Source organism: Podarcis vaucheri (assembly GCF_965113315.1).
Source record: "Podarcis vaucheri genome assembly, chromosome: 5".
In the NCBI taxonomy this organism is placed as follows: Eukaryota; Metazoa; Chordata; class Lepidosauria; order Squamata; family Lacertidae; genus Podarcis; species Podarcis vaucheri.
The window spans coordinates 23,327,100-23,341,950 of record NC_138763.1 but is presented as its reverse complement, the minus strand read 5'-3'; the positions used below and the strand labels follow the sequence as shown (position 1 = coordinate 23,341,950).

At 43.2% G+C, this 14,851-nt stretch overlaps 1 protein-coding gene across 2 annotated transcripts in view; it reads left to right on the top strand.

Moving 5' to 3' along the window:
* Positions 1–8,738, top strand: part of GMPS (guanine monophosphate synthase) — a 55,702-nt gene extending 46,964 nt beyond the window's left edge. For both annotated transcript variants that reach the window (XM_082224164.1, XM_082224165.1), the window contains exons 13-16: positions 1,089–1,204; positions 2,695–2,825; positions 3,541–3,713; positions 4,403–8,738. In XM_082224164.1, the coding sequence (XP_082080290.1) occupies positions 1,089–1,204; positions 2,695–2,825; positions 3,541–3,713; positions 4,403–4,504 (522 nt within the window). In that variant the 3' untranslated portion in view covers positions 4,505–8,738. The remainder of the gene's footprint in view (positions 1–1,088; positions 1,205–2,694; positions 2,826–3,540; positions 3,714–4,402) is intronic.
* Positions 8,739–14,851: the final 6,113 nt, after the last annotated feature.

The window sequence follows — 14,851 nt, the reverse complement described above, 5'->3', positions numbered from 1 at the left end:
CTTCTGAGGTACGACTCTACTGGCTACCCATGTGCTACCAGTAGGCAGGGTGATATATCGATACATTGTCCAAAATTGTTTTGACGTCCGTATCATGATAACCGTTTCATAATGTATGACTTGGCAATTTATCGAGAATCACAGTGTATGTGTGTGCGCGCATGCATGTGCACTGTGTAAAAAATTCCAATATGGGGGAAACCGCGAATCCGGCTATCACTTCTCTCGTGGCTCCTGCTTCCTGTTGCTTATTACTATAAAATAACAGCTGTTAAAGGTAGGTAAAAATGCATCAGTTTTAGACCCCTAAGTAGTAGCAGCTGCCAGTACTCCGTTTGCCTCTACATAGTTGCATCCTTCTTTCAGACATCGTGATACAGGGGTACCTCGGTTTACGAACTTAATCCGTTCTGGAAGTCCGTTCTTAAATCGAAACCGTTCTTAAACCGAGGCGCACTTTCCCTAATGAGGCCTCCTGCCGCCGGTGCGACTGTTCAGATTCCGTTCTTAGACCGAGGTAAAGTTTGCAAACCAGGACACTACTTCCGGTTTTGCGGAGTTCATAAACGGAATCGTTCGTAAACAGGACTGTTCTTAAACCGAGGTACCACTGTATAGGTATATCACAATGTTTAAAATGGGATATCGCTCAGCCCTACCTTACCAGTCCTTGTTGCAAGGCCCTTAACTTGGGTCCAGGGTACAGACCACTTGATGCTTTATATTCCTGTCTGATCTCAGAGGTTTTCAGGGGAGTCATGATTAGTGGTCCCCCATGACCGAGATGCAAGGCTCATATCTGCCAGAATCTGTGCATATTCAGCATTATGTGCCTGGTTCTGTGAAGCTGCCCCTTGGCTGACATCAGGTAGGACCCCGCCCCATTGAATTTAAGGCATTTTGGGAAGGCATAATTTCAACAGGCATTTCAAGTAAGCTTTTTCTGGTTTAATTTTTGCTAATTTAATCACCATACATGGCAGTGTGCAAACTGGAGTGTTGAACGGTATATAACTTGTTGCAAGGAAAGAACTAGATGAGGTTTCAGCAAATGTTTCAGCTGTCGATTTTGTTTTGCTGCTTTGCAGGGTGATTGCCGCTCCTACAGCTATGTATGTGGGATCTCCAGCAAAGATGCGCCACACTGGGAGTCCCTTATGTTCCTATCCAGACTCATCCCCCGCATGTGTCACAACATAAACCGGTATATATCTGCAGTATTTAAACAAAATACAGCTGCTGCTGATTTTGTTGTGTGCTTACATTATTGCTTTGGTAAATTTTTGACTTACACACGAGAAGTAAAAACGAAACTACCGTATAGAAGAATATGCTACTGCCTTTTTTGAGTGCTTATTATAAATTGGAGATGTAAAACTTTTGGAAATTTTGAAGCCAGCGGGGCAGGGATCTTGTTTTAGGGTCGCTGGGAATCGAAGTACATATGCAGTACCTTCTTATCAAACCTAAACTTATTTTATCGCTTTAACCACATTAAATGCACCAGTTGCAACACATTTATCAAATAAAATTGTACTTCGGCATAGTCATAACATTTATGACAGAATTGCCTTGACTCAGAAGTAAGCCCCACTCTGTTTAGCGGCACTTATTTCTGTGTAAGCACACGTAGGCTTGTATGAATGTCGTCAGCTGCTACCCTGAGTGCGTCCCTTTGAATACATGCGTAGGATTGCACTGTTAGTGTCACAGTGAATTGATGGGAGAGATGAAAAGGTTGACCTTAAGAGAGAGAAGCCACGTCAAAAGCTTTTGGTATTGTGAAACTTGTAGGCCAGAGACCATCAAAGGGAGGCCAGCAGCAATTCACAAGCAATAAAGGCTCTGTAAGCTTATCTCGGTAGTGGCGCCCTCCCTGTGGAACGCCCTCCCACCAGATGTCAAAGAGAACAACAACTACCAGACTTTTAGAAGACATCTGAAGGCAGCCCTGTTTAGGGAAGCTTTTAATGTTTGATGTATCACAGTATTTTAATATTCTTTTGGAAGCCGCCCAGAGTGGCTGGGGAAACCCAGCCAGATGGGCGGGGTATAAATAAATTAATAATAATAATAATCATCATCATCATCATCATCATCTCACAAAGATGGCAGGCACCCTTCTATGTGGATCTGAGTATTGTATGTGTCAGTTACAGGGCACAGTAGCTAAAATGCTCTTCATACTACAAACTCAGAGTAAAGCCTCGTTTTTTAAAGAAGCATTCCACTCGATTCAAAAAGAGAAAATAATTCATTCGAAAACCAAGGTACCAATGTATACTGGAAAGCTAAGTGTCAGGTGCTGCAGGCATGAGTGCTCTTAACAGTGGGGGCTTTTAAAGCAAAGGAAGGAAGGAAACTTTTGCTTTAGTATTGGAATAAAAAGACTGCACATATTCTGAATGTTAACGTTTTCCAAACGGGATACCTGGCTTTTTAAAGAAATGATTTAACGACCGCCTGTGGCAATTAAAGGCACTGTGCACCCAAGTTTTACATGGTTGGACAAAGCCAGAATTTATAATACTGTCTGCTATTCTGGTAGTTTATAGATGTATTGCTTATCTTTCCCTAACCTGGCGCAAGAAGTTGGGGACTGAAACTCCTTTTAGCCCTAGCCAGCAAAGTGCTTGCATTATTCAGTTTGCAATATACCACACACTCCAACGCTTCATTTTCTTCCCTCCGTAGAGTGGTCTATGTGTTTGGCCCACCTGTCAAAGAACCTCCCACAGACGTTACTCCCACTTTCCTGACAACAGGAGTCCTCAGCACGTTGCGGCAAGCTGATTTTGAGGCTCACAATATTCTCAGGGAGTCTGGTTAGTATGTGCATTTGTTCAGTGGAAGGTCATTGCTTAGTTAATTGCTAAGAGGTCTGCTGCCCTTGAGTCGCCATTGGCAAAGACCACTTAACAGCAGTTCAGAATTCATCAAGCAACCCAGATTTTGGTGCAAGACAATAAAGTAAAAGTTTGCATAACAGATGTTTATTTTGTAGAACCCTGGCTTCAGAAAGTTGAATTTTCTTCTGGGACACTGCAATTTCTTGATTTTGTAGCAGAAAAACTACATCAAAAGTGAATCACATGAAAGTTTTAAAGGAAACTAATTTGATGCATTCAGCTCTTAACCAACAGCAGTTTCTGAATTGTACCATAGAGTACAGTCTGTCTTTATGCTGCTCTTTGTTTTCGTTTGTATCCTGCCCTTCCTTAGAGGAGCTCAGGATGGCAAAATGAGCTCCCTCCCCCTAGTTTATCCTGAGAACAACCATTTGACATAGATTAGGCCAAGATAGTGATTGGCCCAAGACCAGCCGTGAGCTTCACGACTGAATCAGGAGTAGGAATTCTGGTCTCCCAAGTCCTAGTCCAGCACTGTAATTGAGGGATGGGGGACCTGCCAACCTCTGGGTGTTGTTCCACCACAATTTCCATCATTCCTGACGATCTGCTCTAATCATTATGCTACGCCGGCTCTCTCGGTCCGTATAACAGTTCGTGAATTGCAATATTCTTGCTTTCTTATGCCAAGGTTATGCCGGAAAAATCAGCCAGATGCCAGTCATCTTGACACCGTTGCATTTTGACCGGGATCCCCTTCAGAAGCAGCCTTCCTGTCAAAGATCTGTGGTCATTCGGACCTTCATCACTAGTGATTTCATGACGGGTATTGCAGCGACTCCCGGCAATGAGATACCAGAAGAGGTAAAACTTTCAGAATAATCATTCGGAACGGCCTTTTCTTTCTTTGCTAATATGGAAACTGTGTTTGTTCTCTTATTCAAAATAGTTTCAAAGTTCGTTTTTGTGGCACAGAAATAAATGTGTGCTCTGGCCCTCAATCCGCTCCTGGGCGATGTATCAGTACATCGCCCAGGCCTACACTGTACAGTCGTACCTTGGAACCCGAATGCCTTGCAAGCCTAATGTTTTGGCTCCCACGTACCGCAAACCCGGAAGTGAGTGTTCCGGTTTGCAAACGTTCTTTGGAACCCAAACGTCCGACAGGGCTTCCATGGCTTCTGATTGGCTGCAGAAGCTTTCTGCAACCAACCAGAAGCCGTGCTTTGGTTTCCGAACGTTTTGGAAGTCGAACGGACTTCCGGAACGGATTCCGTTCTACTTCCAAGGTATGACTGTAGTAAGTGTATGAGCTTCCTTTCCAAAATGTTTGCCTGATTTTTTGTTTTTGTTTTTTTTTGCAAACAAAATAATACCAGGCTCTATTCTAAAACTTTGATGCATCATTCCTACTCCTTTCTAGACAGTTGGGTAAAGTAGTCTAATGAATACCCTGTGCCTTACATTACATCCCCGATTTATCCCTCATTCAGACCAGGGAGCCTGTCACTTAACTGCTCTTCTCACTTTGTTTTGTTCCTAAATAAACGCAGGTTGTGTTGAAGATGGTGGCAGAGATTAAGAAGATTCCTGGCATCTCCCGGGTGATGTATGACTTGACTTCAAAACCACCAGGAACAACTGAGTGGGAATAATTGTTCCCTCCCCCTCCTTGTATGAAAGTACTGTATGCAGTTTTAAATTATATCAGAAACCATTCCCAGTGTTGACATGCAGTACTGTGAAACAGAGTCGCTGGAGCTGCTGCTACATCATATGTGATTCTCTCCCCCCCCCCTTTCCTGGAGCATAATCTGCAAATTAAGAATGATGTTGGGGGCGGGGGGGGCAGGGGGTAAGGTAAGTGGGCTGAGGATACGTACGGGTAAATAATTAGGGCAGTGTTGCCTATGTGCAGATAGATTCATATTGCTTTGCCTTTTTGGGGTCTTATTGACTGTTTCTACTGTTACGTCATTTCAATGTCTCTTTTTATTTTTTATTTTCATTTTCTTTTGTATACTGTGTAAAAAGAGACCGTTTATTTACATTTACCAAAACCAATGTCGGAGCCTATTAAAATAATGGGTTTGGGGGGCGGGGTGGGGCGGGGAAGCGACCAACAACTGCTTTTGAAACAGATTTATTATAAATAAATATTTTGCCAAATGGAGTAGTAGGTATTGTTGAGTTGTGGAATCAATGTATAATTTGTTTTGCTGCGTACTGTATGAATTCCTGTTCCATATCGTTTGGAGTATTAAGCCCATGGCAATAAGTGTTGACTTTTAAGACAACAATAACACCTGGCACTCAAATAATGACTGTGTCTCCCCCCTTGCTCTCCTGTCCCTCCTCCATAATGCTTTTTAAAGCAAGTTTTGTTTAAAAATGTAAAAGCATACATTTCCCCCACCGTGCAGTGATATCTATATTTAATGTACATTAAATCAGTTACAAGGGAGCCAAACATGAATTATGTATACAGTTGGAAATGCATCTTGCGGTTCAGGCAAAATCAAAGGGAGGAACAATCCACCTTGCAGCCATCAAAATCTTATCTGCCCTTTCTCAGTTTTTGTCTTTGTCTTTATGCTGAACTATCATTCATACCGTTGGGCTTATATTTTATACGAGGCTGCTTTGGAAAAGCAAGGGAATAATTGCTCTCTGTGTACTCCTTTCCAAGCCAGTGTGGTGTAGTGGTTAAGAGCGGTAGACTCCTAATCTGGTGAGCCGGGTTCGCTTCTCCGCTCCTCCACATGCAGCTGCTGGGTGACCTTGGGCCAGTCACACTTCTCTGAAGTCTCTCAGCCCCACTCACCTCACAGAGTGTTTGTTGTGGGGGAGGAAGGGAAAGGAGAGTGTTAGCTGCTTTGAGATTCCTTTGGGTAGTGATAAAGCAGGATATCAAATCCAAACTCTTCTTCTTCTAAAATGTGCTGATTCATATGTGATTGGGTTTTGGAGGCAGCCGGGCCAATCTAGATATAAATTAGTTCGTGCATTTCTTGAAAAATAAACCACCAATAAGTCAGAAGGGTTACCGTATTTTTCGCTCTATAAGACACACTTTTTCCCTCCTAAAAAGTAAGGGGAAATGTGTGTGCTTCTTGTGGAGTGAATGCAGGCTGTGCTGCTGTCCCAGAAGCCAGAAGAGCAAGAGGGATCGCTGCGCAGTGATCCCTCTTGCTGTTCTGACTTCGCTTCGCTGGAGAGGTGCTGCGCAGAGAGGGAAAGCTATGCAGTGCCCCTTCAGCGAAGCGGCAGGAGAAACGGCAGGAGCCCCTTCTGTTTCTCCTCCCGCTTTGCTAGAGAGGTGCTGCGCAGAGAGGGAGAGAATATTTTTTTCTTGTTCTCCTCCTCTGAAACTAGGTGCATCTTATGATCGGGTGCGTCTTATAGAGCAAACAATACGGTAAATAGAGTTAACCTCTCGGCTCTGGTTTGGGTAAGGATCAGAAGCTGGGTGGTTTTCAATATGTGCGGGTATTGAGCCACATAGCTTCGTCTGACATGGAGCTGCTTCTACAGCATCTTGTCAGGGTGGACAGGAGAACAGCCTTAAGGTCACACTCACACCCTATATTTAAAGCACTCTTTAATCCACGGTCAATCATGGCTTCCCTCAAAGAATCCTGAAAACTCTACTTTGTTTAGGGTGCTGGGAATTGTCGTTCGACGCCTCACAGAGCTACAATTCCCAACAAACTATAGTTCCTGGGTTCCTTAGTAGGAGGCCATAGCTGTTAAGATGGTAGAAGAGGGCTTAAAATGCTAGAATACAGTGGGACCTCAGGTTAAGTACTTAATTTGTTCCGGAGGTCCGTACTTAACCTGAAACTGTTCTTAACCTGAAGCACCACTTTAGCTAATGGGGCCTCCTGCTGCTGCTGCGCTGCCAGAGCACGATTTCTGTTCTCATCCTGAAGCAAAGTTCTTAACCTGAAGCACTATTTCTGGGTTTGTGGTGTCTGTTATCTGAAGCGTATGTAACCTGAGGCACCACTGTAAAGAGAATAGGGCTGCAACGACTTCACTCACCCGTTCTGAATACGGCCTTAGCGCACCACAAATCACTGTAACCCTGCACAAACTTTGATTTGTACCCGATAGTTCTCAAGTGCCCAAGTATTACTGCGTTGATTAGCAGGATACAGACGACCATTCCGCCATGCATTGATGGATCGGAAGGTCACCGCAGGACAAGTGAAAACCTGCTGGAGGGGCAGTGAACTAGTCGCTTCTGTTGACAAAAAAAGGGTCCTTCTGCTCAATATGATTTTCGCTGTCCTTATGTGAATTAACCAAAACATGGCTGGTTAAGATGCAGAGGTCAGGGATCGCTGGATGGTCTTGCCGGATGTGTGGTAGAACATCTGGCTGGATAAAGCAGAGGGATGAATAAAAGGGAAATAAGGGCAAAAGGTACTCGCTATAAAACCATTATTATGATGGGGCAGGTGTACCTGGCGTTTGGAGAGCTGGGATGAGCTGGTGGTTCTCTTGCTACGCTAACTTGCCTCACCATGCCACATGTTGTCTCCTGAAGACCTTTCCTGCAGAGGTCTTGGAACATGTACATGAGCGAGTAAACTAGGTGGCATGGTCCAGTGTGTAGGAATGCAGTAGGCGAATCATTGAATTGTACAGTTGGAAGGGACCCCGAGGGCCATCCAGTCTGACCCCTTGCAATGCAGGAATCTCAACTGTGAAGCATCCATGGCAGATGATTTGCAAATCTGTTTGCCCTGTGTCATCCAAACCCAGGGTGTGCAACAGAAGTGCTTTCCTGTATAGTCCGTGTTTGGGAATGGGTGTGGTCAAGTGAGCAGAAGAGCAATCCAGACCCAAGTGTTTTCTTAGCAAACTCTACTAGGAAGTCCTCTTTATGCCTGCTGGTGAGATTATGGCACCTGAGAGTATAATGTAATGATCACTTGCAAGCTCTTGCGTGGTGGGAACTCTTATTCAGATGCCTCCTAGACAGTCAGGTTCATAGCAGGGGGATGTTCCTTGAGCTATTGCTGTGCTTTGACATTGTTTACTTGGCCATTTTAAATGTCCTTTTTTTTAAAGCTGATGTTCAACATATAATATGTAACTCTATTATAGTTATGGTCCAAGCTAGAGAAATGAGGTATATATAATGCATGGTTCCATTCGTAAGAGCTAGAGGGTTTAACTGAGTGGTGTGTCTACTGACGGTAACCTTTGCAGCTGGAGCTAAGAGTATTTTGTGTCCATGTTCACTATGTTAGATGCACAGATAGTCAAATTATAGGATTTCCATCTTAACAAATGTATACGTTTAAGTCAGCTCTGGGCTATAACTTTATAAGCTTGTTTTGTTTTTTTAAAAAAAGATTTGTGAAGAAAATGGGAGTTTGGCAAACTTTATTAAGAAGATTAACATTGCAGCCAGAAGCAAACACATGTGTAAGAGGCATTGCATCATGATTTGTTAAATCTGAATCCAGATTCCAGTATTGTATGGAGCAGGGTATTTCTTATTTTTATTTTTTATTTTAAAAAACCACACAGTTAGTTTGTGAGAGAAGTGGAATGTAGCTTCATTGCCATCCTTCCAGTCCTTGAATGTATTTCATCGTGTTCATTCATGTAATCTCAGCCGGATGGAGAAACACAGATTGTCGTCTTCTTGTGGTCCAGAAGGGAATGTAGCTTATGAATGCGGTTGCTCTTGTTGAGTTTGTTTACCCCTCTCTAGTCCTTCAGTGAGACATGTCAACGTATTCAAAGGAATTTGTATAGGGAAATAATTCCTAGCATTCTCGTTTTTTTAAAGAAAGAAAACATTTTCTGCTTGTAAATGATAAGTACTGTGAGCCTTAATTTTTATCCACAAATAAAAGTTACCCATTTGGATACTTGTGTGATTGTTGTTGTTGTTATTATTATTATTATTATTATTATTATTATTTTATTTTAAAGACACTCCTTCCAATCCTTAACTCCCCACTTTGGAATTTGTTCCCTAAATGATTAAGGCCTGCTGTGGACAACGGTTGGCTCTTCTGGGTGAGCAGAGGAATACCACGGAAACAAACTATGACAGGACAAGCAGTGGAGAGAAGCCATCTGGTGTCTGGAGCTTCAAAATGTGACCTGAGTATTTTGCGTCCTAGTCCAGAATCCCAGGCTCAAGCACCCATCCTATCAGGCATATCACTTAATACAGACCTGGTCTGCTGGCAAGGTCAGACTGGAAATGCAAGGGCGAATAGATTTTTTTTAAAAAAATGTTTTAGAGTAAGTGTTTCCCAAACTTGGGTCTCCAGCTGTTTTCGGACTACATTTCCCATCATCCCTGAACACTGGTCTTGCTAGGGATGATGGGAGTTGTAGTCTACTTCTGTGTTAATTCTGTGCATCCTGGAATGGATTTAAATACCCTTTTTCATATGAATGATGTAAGCATAACCTTGTTTGCCACCCATCCAAAACCCATATTTTAGATGCGTCTTTTGCTGTGCAGGAGCTGATGTTCAGTTAACTGTATGGTTAACTATACGGATCAATGGTATGCATGTCTACTTCAACAACAGGTTTGTTGTTAATGAGGCTTACTCCCAGGTAAGTTGGTAATGATGGCAACCTAGGCCTTGCCATTGGGGGAAAATGGGGTTCTTGGGCCTTTTTAATCTCCACAAGCAGAACCAGCAGGACATAACGGACTCCCCATGGTAACTAGGAGGCCTAGGGGATGGGAAGGGGAAGCAACGATGTGCACATTTTCTAACGTGTAACGCCTCACAAAATGGCAGCCATTTTGTGACTGGTGACCTCAGCACTCTCGCAAAATTCAAAATGTTCCCATTAGTCCAAGACGGTTAGCGACTTCAGAGTGCAAAACGAGGTTATCTGGAATATAGGACTGAATAACATGCAGCAAGTGATAGCCAATATTATAGAGCCAGTGTGGTGTAGTGGTTAAAAGCGGTAGTCTTGTAATCTGGGGAACCGGGTTTGCTTCTCCGCTCCTCCACATGCAGCTGCTGGGTGACCCTGGGCCAGTCACACTTCTTTGAAGTCTCTCAGCCCCACTCACCTCACAGAGTGTTTGTTGTGGGGGAGGAAGGGAAAGGAGAATGTTAGCCGCTTTGAGACTCCTTAAAGGGAGTGAAAGGCGGGATATCAAATCCAAACTCTTCTTCTTCTTCTTCTTCTTCTTGCTATTCTCTTATCACTATATGTGTTAGCAATGCACTTCCAGATGTAAGGTAGGATCCCAGGGAGTAGGTGGTTGTTGTTTAGTCGTGTCCGACTCTTCATGACCCCATGGACCAGAGTACGCCAGTAGGGAGTAGGTTAGTGGAAGGTTATACAGTGGTACCTCGGGTTAAGTACTTAGTTCGTTCCGGAGGTCTATACTTAACCTGAAACTGTTCTTAACCTGAAGCACCACTTTAGCTAATGGGGCCTCCCGCTGCCACCACGGCACCAGAGCATGATTTCTGTTCTCATCCTGAAGCAAAGTTCTTAACCTGAAGCACTATTTCTGGGTTAGCGGAGTCTGTAACCTGAAGCGTATGTAACCTGAAGCGTATGTAACCCGAGGTACCACTGTATTCCTCTTCTTGGTGCTGTTTTAGCTGCTGTCCCAAAAATTAGAGGAATGTCGCAGGTTCCACTTTTTATTTATGACTAAAGAATTCCTGCTTGAGGCTTAAAGGCTCAAGGCTGCATTTCTAAACTTACTTAGTAGTAAAGACCATTAAAATCAATGGGACGTGCTTTCAAGTAGCCATGCTTGATCAGAATGTTAAAATAGTTGTGTTGCTAGATGATTGGGAGCTACAAGACTTAAACGTCTGCTGCTATATAAAGGTTGCTTCAAGGATCCTTGTAGGATGCTGAACTCTTATTTAACTTTGCTCCCTCTTGAATCACATTGAGGAGAAAGTCCAATAAACGCTCCTGTTGTCGCACAGATACCCATGCCCTTATAAGGGCTTATATTTTGCACAAAGCTTTGAAGTAAATTAATTCTAAGCCACAGCAAGAGATATTCAGTGTTTCTTGCGATTCTTGTCATTTTCTCAGGAAGTAAGCTGGAAAACAATTAGTATTAGAAAATGTAATTGTTGCTTTAAATATAAATATTTGCATATGATATTTTGCAGTGGCTTGGTTCTTTCGAGTAAACATTTTCTTGCCTTTGGACGTGTTCAGAAAATGAATCGCACCTTCAAAAAGTGCCATTCTGGGACTCCTATGAACTTGCACACTCTTAGTGGACCGTTACCTTTCTATATATTCCCAACACACTGTCACTGCCTAACATGGTAACAAAAGAGGCCTGGGGAAGCGGCTCAGGTGAGCGTTGGCTGAGTGCTTGGTGCGCCTTCACTTTGTGCTGAGGGAAAAATGGTTTCACCTGAAGCAGAGGAGAGGGAATTGGGAAATGACAAGCTTTTATTGCATGTCAGCTGTAATGGGGGCCGCTGTTTTTGTAACATAAAGGTAAAGGGACCCCTGACCATTGGGTCCAGTCGTGACCGACTCGGGTTGCGGCGCTCATCTCGCTTTATTGGCCAAGGGAGCCGGCGTACAGCTTCCAGGTCATGTGGCCAGCATGACTAAGCCGCTTCTGGCGAACCAGAGCAGTGCACAGAAACGCCGTTTACCTTCCCACCGGAATTTGTCTACTTGCACTTTGACGTGCTTTCGAACTGCTAGGTTGGCAGGAGCAGGGACCGAGCAACGAGCTCACCCTGTCGCGGGGATTTGAACTGCCGACCTTCTGATCGGCAAGTCCTAGGCTCTGGTTTAACCCACAGCGCCACCCGTGTCCCTTTTCTAACATAGGGGCCGCTTTATTTTCATCCTGGACAAGCCTGTCGTGGAAGGAATGGTTGTGTGATTAAATGCAAAGCGCTAGAGTCACAAATCTTAAGTTTTGCCTGCCCTTCATGAAAAATTAAACCAAAAGCCCTTTCCATACCAATACCTGGCAAAAAAGGTGACTTGTGTAATTTCAAAGGCACGAACAAAATTAAGAATACTTTTGTAGAGCTAGACAACTGTGTGTGAGAAAACATACATCTCCCTCTATTGTCAGTGTTTTACTGCCACCTGGTGTTTTAAAGGAAGAGTAGCATACTTGTTGTCTTGAGTAGCTTTGGGTTAGTTAATATTATAACAACAGAAGATCAGTAAGTGCAGGAAGGCAGCATTTCTGATGATATATTCAAGTACAGTGGTACCTCAGGTTACAAACTTAACTCGTTCCAGAGGTCCATTCTTAACCCAAAACCGTTATTAACCTGAAAGGCACTTTTGCTAATGGGGCCTCCCACTGCCGCCGCACCACCAGTGCGCGATTTCTCTTCTCATCCTGGGGCAAAGTTCGTAACCCGGAACAACTACTCCCGGGTTAGCGGAGTTTGTAACCCGAAGCGTTTGTAACCCGAGGTACCACTGTATTTGGGTATTCTGCTGGTTGTGGGAAACAACTTCAGAATGCAAGGCTGGAAAAAAATGCAGCAAAGAACATTTCTAGACACACAGATTATGTCCAGTCTCAATAGTTAGCTCCAAATAAAACAAAGGTGGATGAAGAACTTTAAAACCATAACGGTTCAGGTCACCATCATCAGCGAATGTTTAATGCAGAGTGTGAACGGTAAGTAAAGGCATGTCATTCTTTGCAGGCATGGTATTTCACTGCCCACCCCCTGCCCTCTCAGGGGCCCCCACCAGGGACTTTAAACACTCGGTTGGCACTGTACATGTTTAGTCCTCATTGGGCTTTTGGGGAAGGTTACCCCCCCTTAAATATTTTTTAAAGTGGCTTTTTTGTACTTTTGCAAACGTCAAGAGTTCCTCTGAGCTCGCTACATTAATACAACACTTTTGCTTTCTGTGGTGGTGTCTCAGCTGCAATCCTGTTGGTGCTCACTGCCAGTATTTGCAGGAGATGTAATTGTATGAAATCAGGCTGGAGGTTCATGGAAGATGAAAATATGTAAAAAAAAATAAAAATGAGAATCCATCAAAGTTCAGTTGAGGTCTACTTAACAAAGTTTGAATCTCCCATTTGCTTTTTTTTTTTTAATAATTTTTATTAACAGGCCAATCAAATTACATTATTTCCAAATCACATTAGTTCCAAATTATACAGCCAGATTTTTAAATTTTGTTGGGGGTACCCATACATCAAGCTCCGAACGGAGGTCCAAGCATCACTTATATTGCTGCTTTAATTAAACAGTTCTATCCAGTTCTTTCCAGATAGTCTCTTTATTACTTTCTTCATCTTGTTGTTGTTATCATATATTCCTTTCTTTGCGATCTCTGATAATCTTCACAAGCGGGTTGGAAACAAGACATCCTCTGTGTGGGTTTTACACTCTCCAAAGATCATATCACTTAGGGACAGCTATTCCACACTTCCATAAATTTTTTATCTTCGGTCTGTCCTTTGATTTTCTCAGGCTTGCCAAGTATATCAGGAGGGCTCTGTCAGGTTAAGATCACATTCCAATCATTCACATTCCGATGATCCTGGCCCTCCCCCCCCATCTTTCTTAGACAAGCCTGTCTTAGCGAGACGCCATTTAAAGCTGCGTCATAAATTTTTCCTCCGTTCTCCGTTGTTTACCAGCCATCTCTTTAATCTATAATCTACTCCACACGGTTCTTGAATTCCTGCTTGTGATTAATAAAATGCAACGATCTTCTTTCTGGGGTGGAGGGTTATTAATATTCACATAAGGCAAAGAAAAGAAAAGTTTTTTCCTCCACTCCCCTTCTGTTTCACTCCAAACATACCAGTCTCTTAATGGTGGTTCATCACTTGATTTATTTGTCCCATCCGCTGCTCCGGTCACAGAGATCTATTAATCAGCAGTCTTATCTCCCGAACTTTGCTTGATGTATGTGCTTTAGCTTCTTTCCAATTATATGTTTCCAATTATATTTTCGAGCTAAAGCGAACCAGCACGCGCTGATTGGAGACAGCATCAGGAAGTGCCGACCTCATCGAGGGCTTGTGCCAAGTGACCGGCACCCCCTTCTTTCGAATCCGGGGGTGTGTTATGGACACCGCTGGCAAGGCAGTCCCCCCCATCTCCTTGGGAGGGGGGCGGGAAGGCTGCATACTTCCCATAGCAGCCTCTTAATTACCTCGTATGGGTCGGAGAGATGTTATTGTCGGCCATCTTCCAATGCGCCACCTGGTGGCCCCCTGAATCTCCCATTTGCACTCAGTCTTCAGCCAATTCACCTTGTCTCAGGAACCAGGTCAGATAAAAAGGTCACAGAGCACTTAGGAGATTCTGCAGTGCTGTGCTATCATAGCTCTAGTAAGACATGGAAGAAGTTGATGTTCCAGCTTTTTATCTGCTGCCTTTAAAACATGTATTTTTAAACATTGCATCCTTTAATTTTTTAATAACCAGCATATTATCAGCGTGAGATACAGTACTCTTGTTGACATTGTTGTTGACATTGGGCCTAATCTGCCTTGGAAGGTGTTTGTGCTGATTAAACGTCACAGGAAAAAGCACTAAATATGTTGCCTTGAGCTCCTAGAAGGAAAGGCTGTACAGTACATGATTATGAAAATGTATAATATAGCTGACCTGCAATGCCCACTTTGCAACCCTGGTTTTTTAAAAAATGTATTTTTATTAAAGATTTCTTGGTTGTTCAGGCTGCTTCTGAGGTAAATTTCCACCCACCCACTCCCTGGTTACACTATGGCAGCTCTGGGGTTTTTTTTGCAGCCTGCTAACTGAACAAATAGGTACATATTAAAAATAATTGTTTTACAGAAGAATGATGTTTTCGGGGGGGGGGTTTAATAAAAAAAATTGTAACCACCACTTCCGCCTCCAGCCTTTTGATTTCACAACTCTGCTTTTCTCTTCTTCCAAACATCCTAATTACATAATTACAAGATTTAAATAGGTAGAGGAAGGAAAAAGGAAAGAGGAGTAGGAAGGAGATACAATGGGGGCCTGTCAAATTCACAG